At 28.1% G+C, this 23,628-nt stretch overlaps 1 protein-coding gene across 2 annotated transcripts; it reads right to left on the bottom strand.

Annotated features, from left to right (window-relative positions):
• Positions 1–1,106: 1,106 nt before the first annotated feature.
• LOC129985123 (uncharacterized) lies at positions 1,107–19,576 on the bottom strand. Of its 2 annotated transcripts, XM_056095041.1 has the most exons (3): positions 19,385–19,514; positions 9,100–9,405; positions 1,107–1,543 (listed from the first exon to the last, which is right to left on the bottom strand). In XM_056095041.1, the coding sequence occupies exons 1-3, from the start codon at positions 19,445–19,447 to the stop codon at positions 1,478–1,480; spliced, it is 435 nt and encodes a 144-aa protein (XP_055951016.1). In that variant the 5' UTR covers positions 19,448–19,514; the 3' UTR covers positions 1,107–1,477. The 2 variants fall into 2 exon arrangements, 1 of the variants encoding a protein (XP_055951016.1); XR_008785536.1 differs by lacking the exon at positions 9,100–9,405 and having other exon boundaries at positions 19,385–19,576.
• Positions 19,577–23,628: the final 4,052 nt, after the last annotated feature.

Below are 23,628 nucleotides of genomic sequence, written 5' to 3' on the forward strand. Positions count from 1 at the left end.
CATAAACAGAATGATTTAAATCGATGAAATTCGGCATGCTAACTAATGACTAAAACTGTAATTCCATATCAAATATTAGTTTCCTTCAGTCACCAGAAGAGCGTACAAAATAAATATTCGCATGATAGATTCAGTAAAATGTTAGAATCACGCCAAAGATCTGTATTTCGTAACTATAATTTACTAATGACATGTAAGGTTTTTGCTCCTTTCTTCTCGTTATTTCGCTATGACTTTAAAAGAAATAATGTGAACATAATTTGAATAATAAAGATAATAATAAGAAGTACTATAGAATAATAATGATAAAGAAAGTGAATATAATTTGATTAATTATATTCTTGTTTAAATTATCTTCAATATGATGTTATAGCTTTGTAGCGATCGTTCTAAATCTCTCGGAGAAAGCGCGCCAAAGTGTGGCACGCGTTTCATATCCGTTAATAATAAAATGGTCCTCGAGGCCGCAGCTTGACTCAGTATTCCCGCCTCTCAGGGAGCGCGGAGGAATACATTCAGAGTAACTCCCAACGACGAAAGTGCGCGATGTTGTAGTGTGTGGAATAAAGGTATTTTTTTATATAAAATGGAGAGTTATTGCCTCTAAACCCTTATATGGATAAAGAAAGGGAATATAATTTGATTAATTAATTAGATCATGACAAATTAATCAATGACAATCATTGATTAATTAGATCATGACAAATTTAGCAATGACAATCATTGAATAATTAGATCATGACAAATAATATTATGGATTAACCAATCCTCTTCAGCTTTATGGTATTTCTACAATTACCATTGTTGTTATGAGTCATTAAATCTTCAACTTTTTTGAGGGAATTATGAACATCAAAGTTATAAATTAGTAGTTTAATGAAAATTAAACATAAACAATATTTTCGATTAACTATCTGATCACCAAAGACAGCTAATACACAATAATAATAGTGGAATAGTCCGGTTTGTGTTCAGCTTTGTAGCAGATCAAATGCACATTTCAGATCTCTTCTGTTTAGCCAATTGAATCTAAAATTTAATATCGATCTTCAATTTTGGTGTCAAAATTATTGGATTTTAATTCAAATAAATAATGCAAACAAAAATACAAATTCAATTTTATTATCTTCATTTTTTTGGTATATAATGCAAAGGTCTAATAATATTACAGATTAACAAAGCTGCAGAAAAAAAAATTTCAAAATTTTTCACCAGATCCATAATATAAAATAAAACAAAGGTTGAAAATTAAAAGCAACATTTCATGACACAGAGTCCTTGAAATCCATTGACCAGTACACTCAATACGTGAAATCCCAAAAAATCCAAAACCGAAGACGCGATCCAACAGAGTAACATGCACGAATAATACGATTCTTCCATCATCCAGCTGTTTCTCTTCATGCCATTTGCAACTGCAGCTATTGCGAACAGAAACAAAAGGAAATCCTTCAACAATGTTGGACCTTGACTCATTTCAATTGGTAAGAAATGCCTGATGCACAGCTGGAAGAAATTGGTGGGGGCGAAAAGATTCGATATTCTGGAAAAAAAAAAAAAAAAGAATAGTTTAGAAACAAATTTGCACTTAGGAAATGAAGTAATATTTCGTCTCAGCAATGTTTGTTATAAGAACGTAAATCTGGGACTTTTATTATGAACCAATAACCTTTCTTGTTTGGAAGCATCTGCAATGCCAGGTTTACACTCGGCCAATGGGCAGGGCATGGGTAGAAAGGGACTGATTTATGTTTGCCACAATTTCATAAGATAGTTCAGGCATTACATGCTTGACTATAAATTGCCGTTTTGACATCACTAAGTTTTACACAAAGAAACACGGTAAAATAAAATAAAAAGGTTCAGCATACCTAAATTTGCAAAACTATAGAAAAATGGCATAAAAATCTTTTAAAAAAAGGACAACCTCGCATCAGAAAGAACAAAGACCGAAAAAATGTCGGAATTAATTTATGATAAGTGATCAATTCTTTCATGCCAAAAAACCCGCCAAATTCTACAAATGCACGTGCAGTAAGAAAATAATAATAATAATACAATACAATACAGCGGCATGTGGTTGTGCCGTAGGGGCAATTATTTGCTATCGGCTGAATAACATTTTTCAGTCTTTCTACGCATGAGCTGTCTGCTGGCCGTCTTATAACTGGCCGAATGTAAACCGACATTAGAATGGAAAAAATTCATGCCCAGACTAAGAAAGACATGTGGAGATAAACTTAAAATAATAATAATAATAAATATATTAAAATTCAGTGATGTAATACCTTGAACAAAGGAAGATCGAAGGTTTTTAAGATTGCTGCGACTGGACCAGGGGACCTAATTGATTAATAAAGGTGTCTTTTCTTGAATTTTATACTGTTAGGTTATTTAATTCTCTACATGCATTTTTATCACTCAGAAAATAGTGGAATTTTGCATAATCCATTTATGACTCAATTCAATTACAATTATTGTTTCGAATCTCTTCCAAAATCTCTTCTAACGACGACTTTTCAAGAAATTATTTTCTTAATTATTATGTAAGGTATAAGAAAGAATTCACAGCAATTCTAATTCACACACACAGTATTCACAGTCATTCTAATATTACATCCATTCTAATTATATAAAAATTTTATGTTTGATGTTGCATCAGAATTTAGTATCGACAAAATATTACAAATGTAACTTCTCTAATTGCCAAAATGCGGGAATAGCAGATTCTTTTAAATTGATATGGAACTAGGTAAATTTGCTTGTGTGGCAAAATAAGGATCCCATTTGTCAGAAATTTTTTTTTATTAAAACAAAAAAAAAAAAAAAAAAAAAATTCGGGAAAATTTTTTTTTTGTTAAATTATTGTTTGCGTTTTCTCCCCCAGAAATCATTAAATTGAGTTATTTAAATCAAATCGCGTACTCGGCATTTGGTAAATTTAATGCTTAGGAGATTGTATCTGATTTTTGTATTTAAGTGGTATTCCATTTACTTTATATTCACTACCAATAATAGAACTTTATATTCACTGACAATTTATATTCAATGCCTATATAATACCAATATACTGTAAAAAACTATAAAGAAAAATTGCAGTTTTTACTTATTTAAATGCATTTATCTATTCTTATTATTCTAGAATTTTAGTGATATTATTTTGAATTTTTGCATTTCTTGCAAAAAAATTAAAGATAAATATCTAATAATAATAGCATCGAATTTTTTTTTTTTTTGTGTGTGTGTGTGTGTGTATGTGTTGGCATCCTGCAGGGCAGATCTATCAAATTAGATATAAGCTTCTTTAAAAGGTAGGCATTCATACATTTCGGAAAGATATTTAAAAAATTTTAATTCGAATTTTAACTAAATGAAAATTATGGAAAATGGTGACATTTTCCGGTAATAACTTTGGAAAATATCAAACAATTTTTTTTTTCAAAATCCAAAAAAAAAAAAAAAAAAAAAAAAAAAAAAAAAACGTCATATTAATTTAATTTTCTTGCAATTACCACAAAGTTATCTCATGAAAATAATTTTAACATTATTTCGAAGTTTTAAAAATTGTCATTTCTGTGATATTAATTTACTGTCGTACATTTTCTTAATTTTTATAATTTAAAAAATATTTTTATTTATAATTTGCAATAATACTTTTCATTGTTGTTACAAAATTCAAACTTTATTGTTTTTGCAGTTATTTAATTGAGTGTTTTTCCTTCGTCAATAAATACTAAGGAATGAAGATATATTTTTTCACATTTTCACAGAAGAAGATCTTTATCAATTTTTAAAATGTAATTTGAGCAAAATTTATATCACTTCCATTTCCTTTTATAGAAATATTATGTAATTTTTGTTGCTGAAATACTTTATCGTATAATCCTATATATCTTTCGTGTACATTTGCGAGTATTTTGTTTTAGTAAAGCTGGCATTTTCATTTTTGCTTTAGATTCTACGTAATAAAAGTAAAATTGTAATATAAGAGTGCAGTAATTCACCATTTAGTTCACTTTTTAAGCTTGTAATTTATATATATATACATAGATTTTTTAAACTTATATTTTTACGCTCTTAAAATTTTAATGCACCCAGTTCTCAAATACAAACGACTTTTCCGATCCGCCTTTGAAGGTACATAGAAAGAAACTGAAAGACTGGATTGCCGTAAGAGCATTAGCGGGAATTAAGGTTGAGTCTTAAAGGCCATCACCGGCCACGGTATAACTCCTCCCGCAGGTGGCGCGTCCCGTCATCGGTTCGGGATAACCGACCCCAAACAATCTGTGTATTTATCAGGATGGCGAGAATTAACCATCATACCGGTAGCTTCTCATCACCATGTCTGAGACATGTCCCCCTCCCAGTGGGATACCCAGTTGACACATTATTTTTTTTTTTTTTTTTTTTTTTTTTTTGAATTCATTGACTTAGATTTTATATGACTTGATAACTTTGTTCATTTTGATCATATTGGTTCAATATCGTACTTTTCAAAATGCATTCCCGGACATTTTCTTTCAGCTTTGCATTTTGCAACTACATTTTTTTTAAAAATCTCTTTTTAACTTAATATCTAGAATTCGGAATTTGCATCAAGTCAAAACTATTTTCAAATATATGTCCATTTGTGTACGCGTTGACATTTTTTTTCAACGTGCATATGGCATTTCATTCAATAAAAATTATTTACGAATTATCTGAATTTGTAATTGTTGGAATTCTGTTTTAATAGTAGCTAATATGACATCTACGTGCATTATTGCATTAAGTATCAATAGAAAGGACTATTATCCGAAACCAAAAGACTTTTAGTTCACAATTTCTGAATATTGTTAATCTCTTAAGAGGGACCAAATGAACCTAAAAACTTAATATTTCGCCAACTGCTAATTATACGTTATTTAATTCTAGAGTGGAATCTCCAAGTAATCTTTACATAATTCTTTTAATTAGTAATGATTAATGGCACTTTTAATTAGCAATGATTAATTATTCTTTTAATTAGTAATGAATCGTATTTAATCTTTTAATTATTAATGAATCATGAATATTTAAATTTTTAATTAGTAAATATTCATGATTGACGGTCTTAAAACTTCGTAAGAGTTGGATATAAAAATTGTACAATACTATTGGAAATAAATTGAAGCATATGTGTTTTTTCTTGCCAGCATATTGAATAATGCTGACAATTGAATAATGCTCCAATTTAACTCCAATGCTCCAATTGAATAATGCTCCAATTTAACTAAGAAAAATATGAAAAAAATTTAAATCATGCTTGGTTTTCAATTTGAATAAGTTCGAATCCAAGCCCGTGTAAATCAAATGAAAACACAAAATTATATTATCCTGATAAAAAAAAATCCTAATAAGAAAAAAAAAAAAAAAGATTCTAGAAGTTTTTATTGAAATATATTATAGGACTATTGGGCAGTTTCCTAGTTCATGTATTTGAAAATAATGCCTTGCGAACAATAAAATGATTTTTTTTAAAAACTATATAACTAACAAATACGAATTAATTATACAGAATATAATAAATAATACCCTATTCTAATTTTAGCAAAAATTAAAAGCTTAAAAAATATACTAGTTTATCATATTCATTCTACAATTTTGTCCGAGATGATAAAAAAAAAAAAAAAAATAGAAACAAACGCAGGAAGTGATAAATAGTGACGTTTGCAGAATCGGAAATGAGAGATAAAAAAATGTGCTATTTCAGTTTGTTTTGGAAATAGTATAAATAACTGACCCAAATGTTTTAAATGCTTCCATATTATTCGTCGATCATTTTTTCATTCCAGATTATATTGCAAAATATTATTAAAATCACTATTATTAATTCGCATTTAAATATTTTTGCTTAACATAAAATATTTACTTTTTATACAACTGGAATTTAGTAATCGTTCTTTCATTTACAGTGGCTCAAACAATTGAGAGTACACATTACTTTTACTTCATAAATCCGACTTTCAATATAGATAACACATGACATTGAAATGTAAACATGTTTTAATTTTTGCACATAACAAATGGTTTAATTTAAAGTAAAAATAAAGAACAAGCAAGGAAAAACTTCTAAACTTAAATGTTTCAGAAGCATTTTAAATAAACATACACAAATTTTTGCCTCAAAAAAATTCAGATTATATCAATGAAATTTTGTAATATCTCGCATAGAAAGTGTCAATATTAATTTGCTTGTCTTTTGGCTTTTATAACGGCCTTTAAACATTGTGGTACCGATTCGACCAATTTTTAGTGGTATCTGAAGATATTTTACCCCATTTTTCTTGCAACACTTAATTTAAATGGGTATTGTTTCTAATTTTGTGTTTCGAGTGTGGTCCACGAATATTCAATGGCATTGATGTCAGAGTACTGTGGTGGTGTGTGTAATTGCTGTTTACAATGAAAAAGACACCACATTTTGATGTTTTATGCAGTGTGTTTAAGTCTTTATCCTGCAGGAAAATGAAATTTCTATCTAAACCCAAATTTTTAGCACTTTCCTTTAGAATGCTACAATTATATGGTTCATCCAACTTCCTGCAGAAATTACTCAAATCAGAGGCAGAAGTGTAAGTGCTGAAACGTGCGAAATGTAATCAGACAAGCTGGATATAAAAGTCGAATTGTTAGAGAGAAACAGTTCGTCAGCTTGCAAATTCAGAAAAGGCGTTTGATGTTTGCAAAAACTCATCAATTGAAGATCAATAACTTTTTTGGGGAAAAGTTATATTTAGAGATGAAAGAAAACTCAACGTTTTTGGCAGTGACAACCGTCGCATCGTATGGAGAAAGCCTAATACTGTTTTGGATCCAAAAAGTTTACGTCCTACAGTTAAATATTGTGGCGACTCCATCATGATTTGGGGTTGTATGGCTTCTTCCGGTGTAGGAAATTTAGTTCTTATAGATATCATTATAAACCATATGGTTTACCTGGATATACTTCGCAGCAATCTAAAGAAAAGTGCTAAAAATTGGGGTTTAGATATCAATTTGATTTTAAATTAAGCAAGACCCCAAACACACTAGACACAACATCAAAATGCGGTATCTTTTTCATTGTAAACAGCAGTCACACACGCTGCCACAGTCCGCCGACATCAATATCATTGAATATTTGTAGGTCACACTCGAAACAATGGTCCAAAAACATAAAATTAGAAACAAAACCCATTTAAAGCAAGTGGTGCAAAAAAAAAAAAAAAAAGAGATAAAATATCTTCAGATACCACCACAAATTGGTCGAATCGATACCACGATTAAAGGCCGTTATAAAAGACAAAAGACGTGCAATTTAATATTGGCATTTTCTTTCCATGTGGGATATTACAAAATTTCATTGGTGCATTCTCAGTTTTTTTAGACAAAAATCTACCATGTTTATTTAAAATGCTTCTGAAACTTTTCAATTTAGAAAATTTTTCCTTGCTTGTTCTTTGTTTTTACTTAAAATTAAACCATTTAGTATGTGTAAAAATATAAACATGTTTGCACTTCTCAGTAATGTGTTATTTATATTGAAAGTCGGACTTATGAAGTAAAAGTAATGTGTACTCTCAATTGTATGAGCCATTGTACATCCTAAAGTATTGAAGTTCCGAGTATCATTACAGTTATTTATTGTTAATGACAGCATAATAGCTAATAATTTTTAAATTCATTGTTATCAAATAAGGCATTAATTTAACAAAAGTTTCATTTCATATAAGTAGCAAAATCTAGTATCATTCTGAGAAATATTAACTGAAAGTAGATTCCTTTATCCTTTTAATTACGAATTTTAAAGCACATTAAAGACTAAAAAGTAGAAAATAGTAAAAATAAAAAGTTTTAAATCTATTTTTATTAAAGTGTCACAAAAAAGTAAGAAATGATATTTGTTTCAGAAGTTAAGTAATATTATAAAGAAATTAGGACCAATAAATACCTTAAGAAAGAAATTCCTAGATATTCGTTAAAAAGTTAAAATTTATTTTTAAACTGGTTATAAATTCAGTTTGCTTCATTTCTATAAGAATTTAATGATTTTGCAGTTTAGTTTGACAACTATATTTTTGATAAAAAGATTAATTAAGGCGAGAAATTAAGAATATTAAAATATAAAAATTAGAATATTTATTCTTAGATTAAAAATATTACTTGTGTGAAATAGAATATTTAATATTCCAGAACATTAAATTTAAGACAGTGTAAAAATAGTTTATTTATTCTTATAAATCAAGAATATTAATAGAAGGTGAAAAATGAAATTTTATAGAATTGTGCAGAACATGGTTGTAAATGTCAAGAAATTCACCTAATTTTTTAATATGTTTGCGTATAACTTTGCAACATCAGAGTGGCTTGGTTTGATTCCTGGATAAGACTTAATTATTTTGGAAGAATGTAAGTTTGACTACTACAGTCAGATAACCGAAAAAGGAAAGTGGCAACACTTTTGATGAACATGTTACAATTAAATCTAGGATATAATAATTTTAAGCAAAAAAATAAAAAAGTTTTTACAGATGCAATGAAATGAAAAAATAAATATTTTTTATCAACATTCTGGAGGTTAAAACAAAAATCGTAAAAACTTGAAGGATAGACGAATATAAAGCCACAGTATACATAGCATAAAAATATTAATTAAAAGCACTTTAAATTCAAAATTAAAGTGCATTATAAATAATTAAATTCCAATTCGTTTAAAGCATTTCTATTCGTGAATCACGCTTTTATAATTTTAGTTTCAATCTTCAAGTTTTGAACTTCTTTTTTAAAGGTTTTTTTTTAATTTATTATATTTACTATCTATTCTTTAAAACAAACAATACAGAATAGAATTCATTCAATGAATTTTTATTACTTCAATTACTTACAAAATTTATACAAAAGTTAAAAAAAAAATTTCAATAAATATGGTATGTGAGCAAAATCAGATTGTAAATTCGATGTATTCAATTGTTTTTTTCATCTGATATCGACATAGAGAAAAAGAAAAAAAAGAATACAGAAAATAAACTAAGTAAATCAGAAGCATTGCATTAATTATTATAAAATGAGAACATATAACAAGTTTCATGTTCTCACATTTTGCAAGACTTTATATATTTGTATTCCAATCATCGACATACTCAGAAAATACAAGCCAGTACACTCAGCAAAAGATGACACAATGCTACAAAGCAATAAGATAAGACCACAATCCTGATACGCTGCAACAGGTAACCTTAATCTGCTGTAACTAGCTGGATTCATTACGACTGAAAAGATCATGAGTATTGCCCATGAAACGAATGTATGCACACCTAAAGCACCCATGCTCCAAAACAAATGCTTTGCCACAGAAAACTTGATTAAAAGAAAAGAGAAGACTTGAATAGATGCTTTTAATATCTATAAAAGAAGAAATGAAATTATTACTTTAAGTACCATCAAATCTAATTAAAAAAAACAATTGTATGCTTTGATTAACTTTGCCAAGTGATAAATCTGGCTTATTGCAGACTGATTGAGCCATAGGCCCATATTTAATAAACCTGAACGGCCTGAGATAGAGTAATTCGGTGCTCCGTTAGAACCATAACAAAAATTTCAGTGCCTAGTCTTATGACAGAAATATTTTTTGATTCAAAATTAAAATAAAATCAGTATAGTGAGACATTTTTGGATTACTGATACTCTTAATCCACAGCCTGAATGGCAGCTCTAGGATGTTCATTAGATGATGGCTTGCTGAGCTATACAATACACGGTAGTCGTTATGTAAAGTTTAAGTTTTCTGAAATTGCAAATTAAAGAAGAATGTTTACCATTTTAATTCAGGTTTCTTCAAAAATTCGTTCTATAAACATTAATTATGTCACCATCAGTGAGAAAAATAATAATTAGTTAGTACTCGTAAGTTTTTTAAAATTGTCCATTTCCTTTTACCTGCCAGAAATAACCGTTTTTCAGTAAAAAAGAGAAGAAAGGGAGTGGCGAAACGTTCCTTCTTCATCAACAATATTTTTGTGAATTTATGTAATAAAAAATTATTATTAATACATTAACATAAAGTAAAGAAAGAAAGGAAATGAAAATTCTATGAATGATGTTCATTTAATTAGCTGTAACTTTAAAGCGTATAATAATTTACAAAATATAACTATATAAAGTTTAATAACATCTCAGTGGAAATGAATGCTATGCTTTGTGAACTAGCTATCAGTCTTAATAGAAATAAAAATCATTACGTCTATGTATGTTCCACATCTTCTTTAGCAAATCTTGCGTGCTTATTAAATAGAACAAAATAAAGAATACTGACCATTTTTCAAAGTACTAAAGTTCATTAGATATTTAATAACTAAAAATTAACCGAATTTTTATCTTTTTTTTAATGAATTCCACAAAAAATATTTTTATATCATTTTAAAATTTTACCTTTTCAATGATACCAATGTCATATCCGTGCAATTTTTCTTCAATTTATATTAATTATCCAAAACCGAATAAATAATTGAATAGATGTACTTCAAAATACTTTTTGTTTATTTTTTTGTAAATTTTGCTCTATTTTGCAAAAAAAAAAAAAAAAAAAAAAAATTTTACCTTTTTTTTTCCCCTATAGAATTCTACAAAAATTATTTTTATATCATCTTAAAATTTCACTTTTTCAATAATATCAATGTCATATCCGTGCAATTTTTCTTCAATTTATATTAATTTTCCAAACTTGAATAAATAATTGAGTATATGTATATATTTTGGCAACGTTTTTATTAGTTTTGAAACAACAATTTGTACAACATTTGTAACAATATTTTCTGTTTTGATGAACAAAAGTGCAAACAAAGAACAATTACAAGAACACATTAGCAGAATTTTGGAAGAATACCAAAAGAAAAATATAAAAGCAGACGATTAAAAATTTAAATCAGGAATTCAATTGATATTCTCCTTTTAATATAAAAAAATGCTTCCAACGACAAACGGATTATGTGTATTTTAATATTTTATATAAAAGCAGTTTTTATATTACAAATGTTAGACATGACAGTATTTTAAATGTGTGTAATGCGCGTGTATATCAGCTAGTAATAAGTATAGAATTTTAACACTTCTTTATTTCAAATATATAAAAGTAAAAAAAAAGGTTGTTTTATAATCTGTGGAATTTTGTCATCTAATGAAGACAGTTACAAATGTTTACTGAAAAAGTCCACAGAGTGAATTTAAAACATAATTTATTTGAAAGAAGAATGAAACATTTGCTAATATCAATGTGGTAATAGAAACAACTATTAATTTATATACGACTGACAAAAATTAAACATATTATTCATATCTTTGCAGTAAAATTAAATATCAAATATTTTTTACAATTTTTTTTAAAAATTTCTATTTAATAATAAAGATGAATGTACAGTGCCTCAAACAATTGATAGTACACCTTACTTTTACTTGATAAATCCGATTTTTAACATAAATAACACATTACTGGGAAGTATAAACATGTTTTTATTTTTACACAAAACAAATGTTTTAATTTAAAGTAAAAATGAAGAACAATCAACGAAAAACTTCTAAATTGAAAAGTTTCAGAAGCATTTTAAATGAGCATGCGCGGATTTTTGCCTCCAAAAATTGAGAATACACCAATGAATCTTTTGCAACATCTGTCATAGAAAGAAAGTGTGAATAATTCGTTACATGTCTTTTGGCTTTTATTATGGCCTTTAAACGTCGTGGTATTGATTGGAACAATTTTTGGTGGTATCTAAATACATTTTATCCGAATTTTCTTGCAACACTTGTTTGAAAAGGAATTTGTTTCTAATTTTATTTTTTTGAACCACTATTTCGAGTGAGACCCACAGATATTCAATGGCATTGATGTTGGGGTATTGTGGTGGTGTGTGTAACTATTGTTTTCAATGACTAAGATATTACATTTTGACATTAGGTGCATTCTGTTTGGGGCCGTTGTGCTGCAGGAAAATGAAATTTCCATTTAAATCCAATTTTTAGCACTTTCTTTTAGATTATTGCGACTAAATATTTCATCCAATTTGCTGCAGAAATTTCTCAAGTCATACGCAGAAGTGTAAGTGCCGAAACTGTGCGAAATGTAATTAGACAAGCTGGGTATAAAAGTGGAATTGTTAGAGAGAAACCGTTCATCACTTTGCAAATTCAGAAAACGCATTTGAAGTTTGCAAAAACTCATCAATTGAACATCAATAACTTTTGAAGAAAGTCATATTTAGTTTTGAAAGAAAATTCCAACATTTTTGGCAGTGACAACCGTCGCATCGTATGGAGAAAGCCTAATACTGCTTTGGATCCAAAAAATTTACGTCCCTACAGTTAAACATCGTGGTGATTCCATTATGATTTGGGGTTTGTATGGCTTCATCCGGGATAATGGAATTTGTTTTTATAGATAGCATTATGAACCATATGGTTTACTTGGATATACTTCGCAGCAATCTAAAGGAAACTGCTTAAAATCGGGTTTAGATGGAAATTTCATTTTTCTGCAGGGCAACGAACCCAAACAGAATGTACGTAATGTCAAAACGTGATATCTTATTCATTGAAAACAGCGGTTACACACACCACCACAGAACCCCGACATCAATGCCACTGAATATCTGAGGGACACAGTCGAAATAGGGGTCCAAGAACACAAAATTAGAAACAAAACTCATTTAAAACAACTGTTGCAAGAAGAATGGGGTAAAATATCTTCAGATTCCACCAAAAATTGGTCGAATCGATTTAGAGGCCATTATAAAAGCCAAAAGGCATGCAACTAAATACTGACACTTTCTTTCCATGCGAGATATTACAAAAATTTCATTGGTGCATTGACTAAAAAATCTGCATATGCTTATTTAAAATGCTTCTAAACTTTTTTATTTAGAAATTTTTCGTTGATTGTTCCTTGTTTTTACTTTAAATAAAACCATTTGCTATGTGAAAAATTAAAAACACATGTTTGCACTTCTTATTAATGTGCTATTTATATTGAAATTCGGATTTATCAAGTTAAAAGTAAGGTATACTCTCAATTGTTTGAGTCACTATATGTGTTGGCATTTTACGGTAGTGGGACAGATGCGTACAACCATTTGCGTACGAATCATAAAGCTGTCAATCAGTTGTCTCGTTTACAATGCGGTTGTGTTACTGAGAAGGTTCAGTTCTAGAAGAGGTTACAACATCTTAAACGTTATCTAAAAGTGTCAGATTTGGCGAGAGTTAGCCTGATGTTTGACACAATTTCGAATACTTAACGATACGTTCATTAATATAATTTCATGCGTTTTAATACTATAGGAGTAATTTCTACTTGCTTTTTATGAAAGATGGATTGCTTTTCAATGTATATATTTAAAAATGTAAGATAAAAACATTGGGGAAAGATATTTCTGCTCATATAAATAGTGTACCCACTTCGAAGTAATAATCATTTTTTCTAGATTTCAGATATAAATGCATTACTTTATATAAATATAACGTTTTGCATTAAACGAAAGAGTTTGCGTTTCATTAATTTTTGATTTATTTCTTCTTGATAAGTTTATTTAATTCAATAAGTTCGTTATTTAAATATAGGCAATTAAAAATTATTTCTTAAATTTAAAGTACAATTAAATGAGGTTAGTGGAATTGGAAGGATTTGTAAGGAGGGATTTGTATTTGTTTTTAAAAAATCAGTTTCCAGAGTAGAACGCCATTCAAATTTAAACTTTTCTGTTTATCATCGTAGATTTAATTTAAATGTTGTTACATTTTTTTCAAAAATCTGTACTCTGATAAAGATAAATTATTTGTTCATTATACGACTTTGCACTTTATGTATGAAATATTTTAAGTATAAGGTGCGTAAAATAAGCAGCTTACTAAATCAGAAGTATATTAATATTTTGCTAACTGATCATTTGTACCTGCGAAAATTTGTAGGAAATATTAGCTGAATTCAAATTTAATTTTCTTCTAGTTGCACTATTCATTAAACTATAATCGAAATCTACTGTTAAATATAAAACAAAATTAAGAAAAAGGATTTTTACATTAATATATGTAGTATATGTTCTTCAGAAACTTTAATTTCATTAAAGATCGTTCTTATATGTACAAAAAGTCATTAAAAATAGTGTTGAATGAAGTTCTGGTAAAATACTCTTCAACAATATACATCTACCCCTTTATTGAAATGTTTACTTATTAGCTATGCGTTTTTTTCCATATTTTAAACAATATAATTATTTCTAAACTCAAAAGAATTCATGGCCGTTTTAAACCTTCCTGGGGCCTTGAGATAATGCAAATCTCAAAGCCCCCCTTTCCCTCCAAATTTTTTATTGATTTTAATTTAATTTTTATTCACCAATTTTAAGTAGTAAATTTTGAAAACTGAAGTCGCAAGTCCCTTTCTAAAAAGTCCATTTCAATATTGTACAAATAAAAAAAGTGCACTGTCAAGACGTAAAATTAATTTTAAGCAAAATATCGAAAACAAAAGAAAACTTTCTATAACACTCTAAACAATATTGTAAAAGGAGGGAATATATTTCTTTAAACTGTAAAGCTTCAAATTTTTTAGAATTATAAAATAGCATAACGAGTAAATGGTAATTAGAAATATTACTAGAGTAAAGTCTCAAAATTAATTTATAATTTTGATTATAACTTGAATAAATTTGACTGCACGGCCCACTGTCATTAAATGAAAGTATAAAACTATTTACCTTTCTACAATTATTAAAAATTATCAAGAGCTGAGGGGTTCCTTGACAATTGCCAACTTTACCTATTTAAAAATCTTGTCCCCTCCCCCCCCCCCCAGATTAGAATTATTTAAATAATTTTTTTGGACTGTTGACATAACAGCTCCTGTATAGTAGATTCAAATCTCTTGGGAATTTAATTATATTTAATAGAAATGGCTTCAAGGGCATCTTTCGATTTTACCATTGATTCGGACGTTCTTAAGCGATTTTTTTCGTGAAAACAATGCACAATTTGCAGATATTTTGCTATGGAAAAAGTCTGGTTATCTCACAATGAGCCCATAGTTTTCAGAAGTCCAGTCGAGATCCATATAAGATTTTAAGAGCAAATGAATTTAGAACATTAGTTTCTTTATTTAAAAAAATAAAGTCAGACTTCTTTTACTGCATTGCAGAAGAAACTCTTGCTGTAACATTAAAGAAGTTTTTAAAGAGATGTTTTATTTCTTCATAACTATATAAGTGAACATTCAATTCTATTTCTGTAATTTACTTTCATTCATAATACATGAAACTTTGATTAAATCTTCAGTATTCCATTATAGTATTTCCATTATAGAAATTTGTAATCTTGTAATTAAAATAAAATGAATAATTTCCTATTAGTATATTGCTAAATAAAAAAAAACTGCATTATAATACTTATGTAACAGTTATAATTTTTTTTCTCAATATAGGCTAAAAGTTTGGTGAGTTTGTATTGGATTTGAAGGAATATTTCACAGAGCATTAATTCTTTAATACTACTATGTACAAAAAAATAATTTAAATGATTTCTTAGATCATAGTATTCAATACACTGCAATATTATAAAAATCAAATAAATAGTAAATGCGGGATAAGTTTAAAAATTGTGAAAAATGCTTTCTTAAGTATTATTATTCCATTTCCATTTGTAATGTTCCATTAAAATATCCTGAGTTTTATTTTTAATTCATAAAATAAAATAAGGACTGTTTTAGGAACTTAAATAAAAAATTACCTAATAACATACGCACACACACACAAAGGATGGGGGGGGGGTGGAAAAAATTGGCTTTTAACACGGAAGCATATATTTTAAATTTCACAGATATCTCCAAATTTTTCGCTTAAAATTATTCAAAAATTAAAGTGTGGAATATTCAGACTTTAATCTAAAAGTTTTAATTAACAAAATAAGATTTTCTTCTAAGAGTGAAAGTGAATGTATATATATGCGTCTATCATTCTATTTAAAATATCGACCATTGGACGTAGAGATACTAAATTTAACACACGTATATTTGGAAGAAAAAATTATGCAATTCAGTGCATTTAAAAATATTAATACAAAAAATATTATGTCTTACGTAAATTATCTTAAAATTTTAAAAAAATTCATTAATTTTATTGGTTTATCAGTCTTTGCTTAATTTTATTCTGTAAAAAGAATACAGATCTTAGATAGCATGTATGTTTTATAGTCAAGATCTTCCGTTTATATTTACGTACGAAAAGATAAAGTTTTCACATAAAAGAGAATACTAGATTTTTTAAATATAAGATAAGATGTATTTTTATTATATCAGGCTTCTTAAATTATTTATTTCATGTGTATTTGAATTATTTATTTGAGTTCCAGAAATTCAAAAGCTTTGAACAGATTTAATTTCAAATAGTAGTAAATTTATCACTGTTAAATTCTCTTATTGTTTATGTGCTATTAATTAGCTGAAATGCACATTTAAATGATCCACTTATTTTAAAACAATGGGAATCGTTTGTGATGGTAATAGTTAAGTTCAGGTGTATTTTTTTATTTTTTTTTTTTATTTTAGAATGGAATTTCTATTTCGGATTTTTTTAAAGTTTATTGATTTTCATTTCATGAGAACTATATTTAGCATACTTTGATTTTGAATGAATAATGCAGAGAATTTATATGATTTGGAAGTAAAAACTATTTTTTACTGTAAATTTTTAGAAAGTTATCAAATAATTCTCTTATTTTTTGATAAATTAAAATTCTAATTAAAAATTCAAAAAAATCACTTCCCTACCCTCAAAAATATATATTTGCCAAATTTGATAGGCAGACGCCAAGGTGTGTACAGAGCCAGCATATACACATAGAGACAAAAGTTTTTTCCCTGTGTTTAAGCATCAAAATTTAGTTAAAATACCAATACATTTTCTCGCCAAATACTCTTGCCAACAGATAACATATGTTTTAGCAAACCTAGACTAATTACTCCCTACCCCCTTTTTTCAAAGAGCTACGTGTGATTTATTGGCTTTTTTATGAGCTGTACGGAAATGGTTGTACGCATCTGTCATACAACCGGCATTTTACAGCCTAAGGGTCTAATGAATTAATGATTGGACAGGAATTAATCACAGGAATTAATGATTGCTAAAATTCTCGATAGAATATTTTGTGTAAATTTGTCTTAATGGCTTCATGAGCAAAATGGTTTTTAAATTTTGAAAGGCATACTCACTTTAAAAGCCTTACACCATTCTGTCCATTGTACGTATTTCCCTAATTTTGTATCTATACCTTTACCAATTCAATAATATCACAGAAAAACAAATTAAAAAATGGCGCACCTTAAAAAGTATTCATCATACTAAAGTACGTGGCTCAGAAATTGCTTTTATTACTTGTTGCTGAATAACAATTATCAAATATACAACAATTCGCTGAAGGAATGTTTCAGATTATTTCACAGAACATTTCTGCAGCTGCATTTAATTCAACTTTTCGCAAAAAAAGTTTCACATTATTATTAGAAAAATTCTGAAGGGGATTCGTAGTGTCCCCGAAATTCCATTCAGTCAAAGAAAACAAGATGTAAAAGAAATCAAGAAATAAGAGTAAAACAAAAAGTTTAATTGATCACAAAAATAGGCTTTCCGTCGTTAGATGAGGATTCCCGATGACATACCTATGGAATTCATGGCCATATTTTGCAAAACTATTATTTCACAAATATGATGTTTGCATTATCTTGAAACTCAAAACATTGCCTTTTAATTGATTTCAATATTATTTTTTTACATTTTTTTATTTTTAATATTTTTTAAATTCATTTAATGTAATTTCAATAAAATTTAATATGAATATTATATAATTAGAACTTATATAACCATATGAACTTATATAACTATTATCAATATATTAATTTACTATAACTAGAACTGCGCAAATTAATGCGAGCCATTTGATCAATTTATAGACAATTTATCAAAGAAAAATAAAGATCCCTAAAAGCGAACGAAACTCCAAAATCCGAAAGTTCATAGATTTATTACTTCTCCGTTACTTAACATTTCTAATGCTTGTATTTGTACAACGAAATACTTGCTTTATTTCCTCGTGTTTAAAAAGTGATTTTTTTTTTTTTTTAAAGCTTTTATTCCTTATTTTAGAAAAATATTTTGGAAAACTGAATACTTCGGAAGTTAATTTTCTTAAATAATTCAAAATAATTAAACAATTTTTAGAATTTTTTAATGAGAACAAATTTTATGAGTAAAATTGAACAATCTGGAACAAATTCAGACACTGACAAATCAGAAACAAAATTCAAATATTTTTAAATTCCATATCCAATTTTAAATTACTTCAGTTAATTCAGGAAGTCACTTTAGATGAAAAAAAATAATCGCTTTAATAGTAAAAAAGTAATACTTTTATATATTAATAAATAATAATAAATCTATACAGTTTTAGATAATAATAAAGTAATACTTTTAGATAATAATAAAGTAATACTTTTAGATAATAAAATAATCACTTTAGATTATAAAGTAATTCGAAATTCTTATTCAGACTATTAAGATTAATGCAACAAATACGAATGAAAATTTGTTTTAGTTCAAAAGAAAACCCGATGTTACTGGAATTTATCGCAAATCTCCAATTTGGTAATAATTTGACTTTCAAATTTCAGAAATCTGTATCTATGGTTTTATTAGCTCTTCGTTCAATAAATAAAAGCAAAATTTTATTATTATCATAAATTGAGCAAACACGAATTCATACAATTTCATTAAACTAGAAACAATTTTTTTTTTCTCGTTGAACCCTTTAAACGGCCATTTTTTTCTAGTCATATAATGTTAAAATATTTTTAGGCTTGAAATTAGAATAAGAAAAGGGATTCATTTAGCATATTAGATAAATTTAATTTGATTCATTAATTAATTTGGATAATTAATAATTAAGCAACAAATCAAGACACATCATTTTGTCTGAGATCAAGAACTGAAGCATCTAAGTTTCTGACTTAATAAAAAAATTTGTTAGAACTTATGCCAACCTATATAATTTCATACAAAGATTGATACATTTGGTGGTAAGCATAGTTCCCACGGCCCTAGGAAGGGTTAAACTAGAAACAAAATTTTTTTTCTCGTTTAAATAATAAAAGCTTTCCATGGCTACAATTCCAGCTAGGGATTGGCTTACAAATAGTCAAACAAATCTATGTCGTTTGATCATTAATGAAACAAAATAATGAAATAGAAATGGCGCGGAAAGGACATAAAAATTACTGTTAGTGAACTCTGAAGTACCCTCAGTTAATTAAAATGACACAAAAAAGATGGAAATCGTGGCTTCTTACCCGTGAACAACTCGCTGGCACTCTGTTCTTGTTTATTAAGCCCGGGAATGTTCTTTTTTTCATCAGCGGAATTGCGAACCGAAACTTATCTTCAACCAGTAAGCGCTTTGTTTTTAGCGGTCACTCAGCGGCATCCGGACAGTCAGACGCATTGCAACACATCTTTCGATAGAAAAGGGGTCGTACTCTAGTCTAAATACTATATTACTTTTAATTAACCTACAACTTCGGATTAATTTAACTTTATATTGTTGCCGATAGTTTTTTAAGCTGTTTTAACTTTCCCTTATACAAAGTAAAGAGAAAGTATAATAATCGTTAAAAAAAGAAAAAAAAATCGTACTCGAGATTTTGACAAAACTCCATGTTTTGGGCCTGTCCGAGATCGAAAAACACACATTTTTGGAAAATTCCCATCTGACTGTGACAAAAATAACTCAAAAATGCTTTGAGTTGGACTGGTGAAATATGGTGAATCCCTAATATCACAAATATTAGGGAAAAGCTATTCATTTCAGCATTCTGCGGAGTTATTCTTCTGCAGATCTTTTTCCAGTTATCTAAAAGATTATTGGAAAACAAAGTAGGATATACAAAGTGACCAAAAATGGTGAAAATCCAAATGATACGTATTAAGGCTTTGATAAGTTGTGTTACTTCTAAGTTATAGTTTAATTAAGCCTAACACTATGATACACTGATATTTGTTATTCTTGATAATAATATTTCTGTAATTCCGCTAATGAACCCCCCCCCCCCCAAAAAATAAAGACTTAGAAATTGAAGAGGCATTATAAAAGGACATAGATATTCATAGATTTATCACGATAATTCTTTAACAAAAATTTCCGATGCAAGTTAAACGGCGACTGATTACCGAATGGAATCACACACATAAAATACAGTAGGCTGAAAAAAAAGTCGTAATTTTATACAGTGATTATCCCTTGATATAGACCGGAATAGTCGCATATCCGGAACTGATTGCAATTTGATGTTACGCGCTACGAGCGTTGATTATGTACAGAATCACTAGAGACCTATTTAATGAGGATGAAGTTAATGGTTACTTTTTTAAATTTAAGATATTTTATTTATAGTAATCATAAAAAAAATCAGAAAATCAAAGAACAACAAAAAATAAAGCAAAATCTGTAATTAATTCGGCAGTTTCTACAAATAATATAGGAGTTTTGTGTTTGTGTTGGCACTCCATAGGCGATACTGTTTAATACAAAGCTACCAACCTAATAGAAATGTATCTTGGAAGGTGGGAATGTATATCTAGGGTGATTTTTTATAATTATAATTTTAATTCATTAAAAACGAATAGATTTTATTTTTTTTGCCATAACTTCCAAAAATATTTTTACACAAAAAATGATTTCTTACATTTTTTTTTTATCTTCAAATTAAAAAATACATTTTTTAACAATACTAGTTTATCTGTCGTGCAATTTTTTTTTTCTTGATTTGTCGAAATTTTTGCATTATTTTCAATAATATATTTCATTTTACAGAGAGATTATAACTGTTTTCATTATCTTAACAAATATTTTAGCACATAATTTTCATAAGGAATAATTTTACTTAATTCGAAAGAAATCACTTACAAAGAAACTAAAAAGAAGAATTTCAATTGCAATGAATTAGTTCATATTAAATTAAACGTTTTTCAATTATTATAAAACCATCGACTGAGTTGTAATTTTAGTGAAACAAAGAACCACGAGTATGTCGTTATAGTCTTAGAAATCACACACACCTTTGATTCCTTTGATACAAAAATATTTATTTAATGTAACAATATAAGTTTCTAACATTTGAAATAGTAAATGGCATATTTATTGTACACAGACTAGAAAACTAAATATTTATTCATATATTATGTCATAATAAAACATTTATTTATTATAATAATACATAAAAATATTTATTTATTATAATAATACATAAAAATATTTTTTTATTATAATAATACATAAAAATATTTATTTACTATAATAGCATAAGTTTTTTGCTTTTAAAATATGAAATAGCATATTTAATTAGAATTTTATTTAATCTTTCCATTTCAAATAAACTCCAAACTGAACACAGATTAAAAAACAAAAGTTTTAATAAAAATGCCTAAAAAAATGAGTTAATGTTTTGAATTGCGATATGTATTTAACTGAAAGTTTATCCAGATATTTTTGTCAAAAAAAAAAGTTTAAAAAAAATTCACATCTGCTTTTGAACAGGAGAATTTTGAAATGAGCATCACGCTCCAGAATAAAAGTTTAAACAAGATTTTCTTACATTCAGACAGTTAATGTAGCCTAATTGATCATGATTCTTTAGAAAGTTTTAAAATATTTTTTTCATTTTATTAAAAGACTGTAATTTTATAATATAACAAAAAAATTTCCAATATAATGTAAAAATTAAGAGCCAGTAAGTAATTTGCTGGTCATTCAGAAACTCTGAATACATCTCTTACGAGATCCGTAAGCCAATGATTCCACGCCTCTTATAGTCTGTGTATTTTCTGTAGGCGGTTCAAGGTCATATTTTCTACCTCGTAAAGGTTGTCTGCCTCGCAACGCTGAGACAGATAAGTGTCACTCTTTTTCTTTTTCTTTTTTTTATACAGCTGTTAAGGTATTCCCGAAACGTACTGGCGCGGTAAAAAAAAACAAGCTTTGTCGAAACCATGGCAACGGAGAAGGAGAAAGAGTGAAGAGAGGGAAAACGAGTGTCCTTGAAACGCCTACAGAAACTACACAGACTATAGTATGCAGAATAGTCCAAGAAATCCTCCATAGCAGAATACTTCAGTGACTTCTGGGTCCTTTTAAAACAACATTAGAATTTTAAATACTCAATATCACCTTTTATATTTCTGCATATTTTTACTTCTTTTTAATGATAATGTTTCATTATTGCATTTATAGAATGAGTCATGCGTAGCTTTTGTGACCTCACAACCGAAAGGAGATGAAGTGAAGGGAGAGAGAAACAGTTGAGCGGGAGTGTGTGGCCGACACTGGTAAGAGTATGTATTAGTAGAAGCTCCGGTAAGAACTCTGAGAAATGAGTTCAGATTTAAATCGGAATTTTAATTATATAGATATATATAAATAGTTATCGATAACTAATAAAATTTTAATTCTTACAATATAATAAACTCGTGTTGCCAAGAAAAATGCCATCACTTGTGTCAAGTCACGCGATAGAATGCATCTTCAATTATTTTTGTTCCAACAAGTAGTTTATCCAAATGATTGTAATTTGATCATGTTTTTATTTTCCCATTCTATTAATTTCATCATCCCTGTTTGGGGGTAGGATTACATTCGACAAGCATGTAGTATGTCATTCGCAGTATGTCAGTATAGTGCAGATTTACCACAAGCCATTAGGACAGAAACTCAATCAGCATGCTTCAGCGTTAAATTTTGCGAAGCATGATTCGCAAGCAGTGTCGCATGCTGCCGCGTCTCATCGTAAACAACTGCACTGTGTTGATAAACACACTGACTCCGTGCCATCCAATGAAGTCGAACAAACTCGATACGAGGAAGAATTTCACGTGGTACCCAACTTCGTTGTCGAATATCTCCGAGTCTTCACAGTAACACATAGACATGGCAATGGAAAGGGATAAAATAATAAGATTTTTTACCACAAATGGAATCATATTTTGCAGTTCAAGATCGTTTCAAATGCAAGATGGGCGTACTCAGCTGGCAAATGGTATCGATGTACAAAAATTAAGAAATATGTTCTTCAAGACAGAGATGAGACATCAATATGATCTCCAGTAGTAATTTTTTGCAGGGTTTTTTTTTTCTATTTTTAAATGTTGTTTATCTTTCCCTTCTCTGATGGTTTCAGTAGAAATAAAGAAATCAAATTCCGAAGTCTTTTTCTTCTAAAACAGAAATAAATACATAATCAATAAATGATTGAAGTAATGTACAAGTACTCTCATTTTACTTATACTGAAATAATAACTCTAGAAATACCTGAATTAACAACAGAAAAATATTAAAATTTGTACATTTCAAAATGAATGTTAACGGAATCCTTCGAACAACGTACTAATAAATTATGCTACTCAAAAATTTGAGCAGTTAGAGAAAACATTCTGAAATCACACCTTGTTTAGATATACCTTTAAGTTTAATAAACAAAACCGTAAATGTAAATATTTTAAATTAAACTGATTGGATTTTTATAATATCTGTAAAAATCCAGAA

This window comes from Argiope bruennichi, chromosome 9 (genome assembly GCF_947563725.1).
Source record: "Argiope bruennichi chromosome 9, qqArgBrue1.1, whole genome shotgun sequence".
Taxonomy (NCBI): Eukaryota; Metazoa; Arthropoda; class Arachnida; order Araneae; family Araneidae; genus Argiope; species Argiope bruennichi.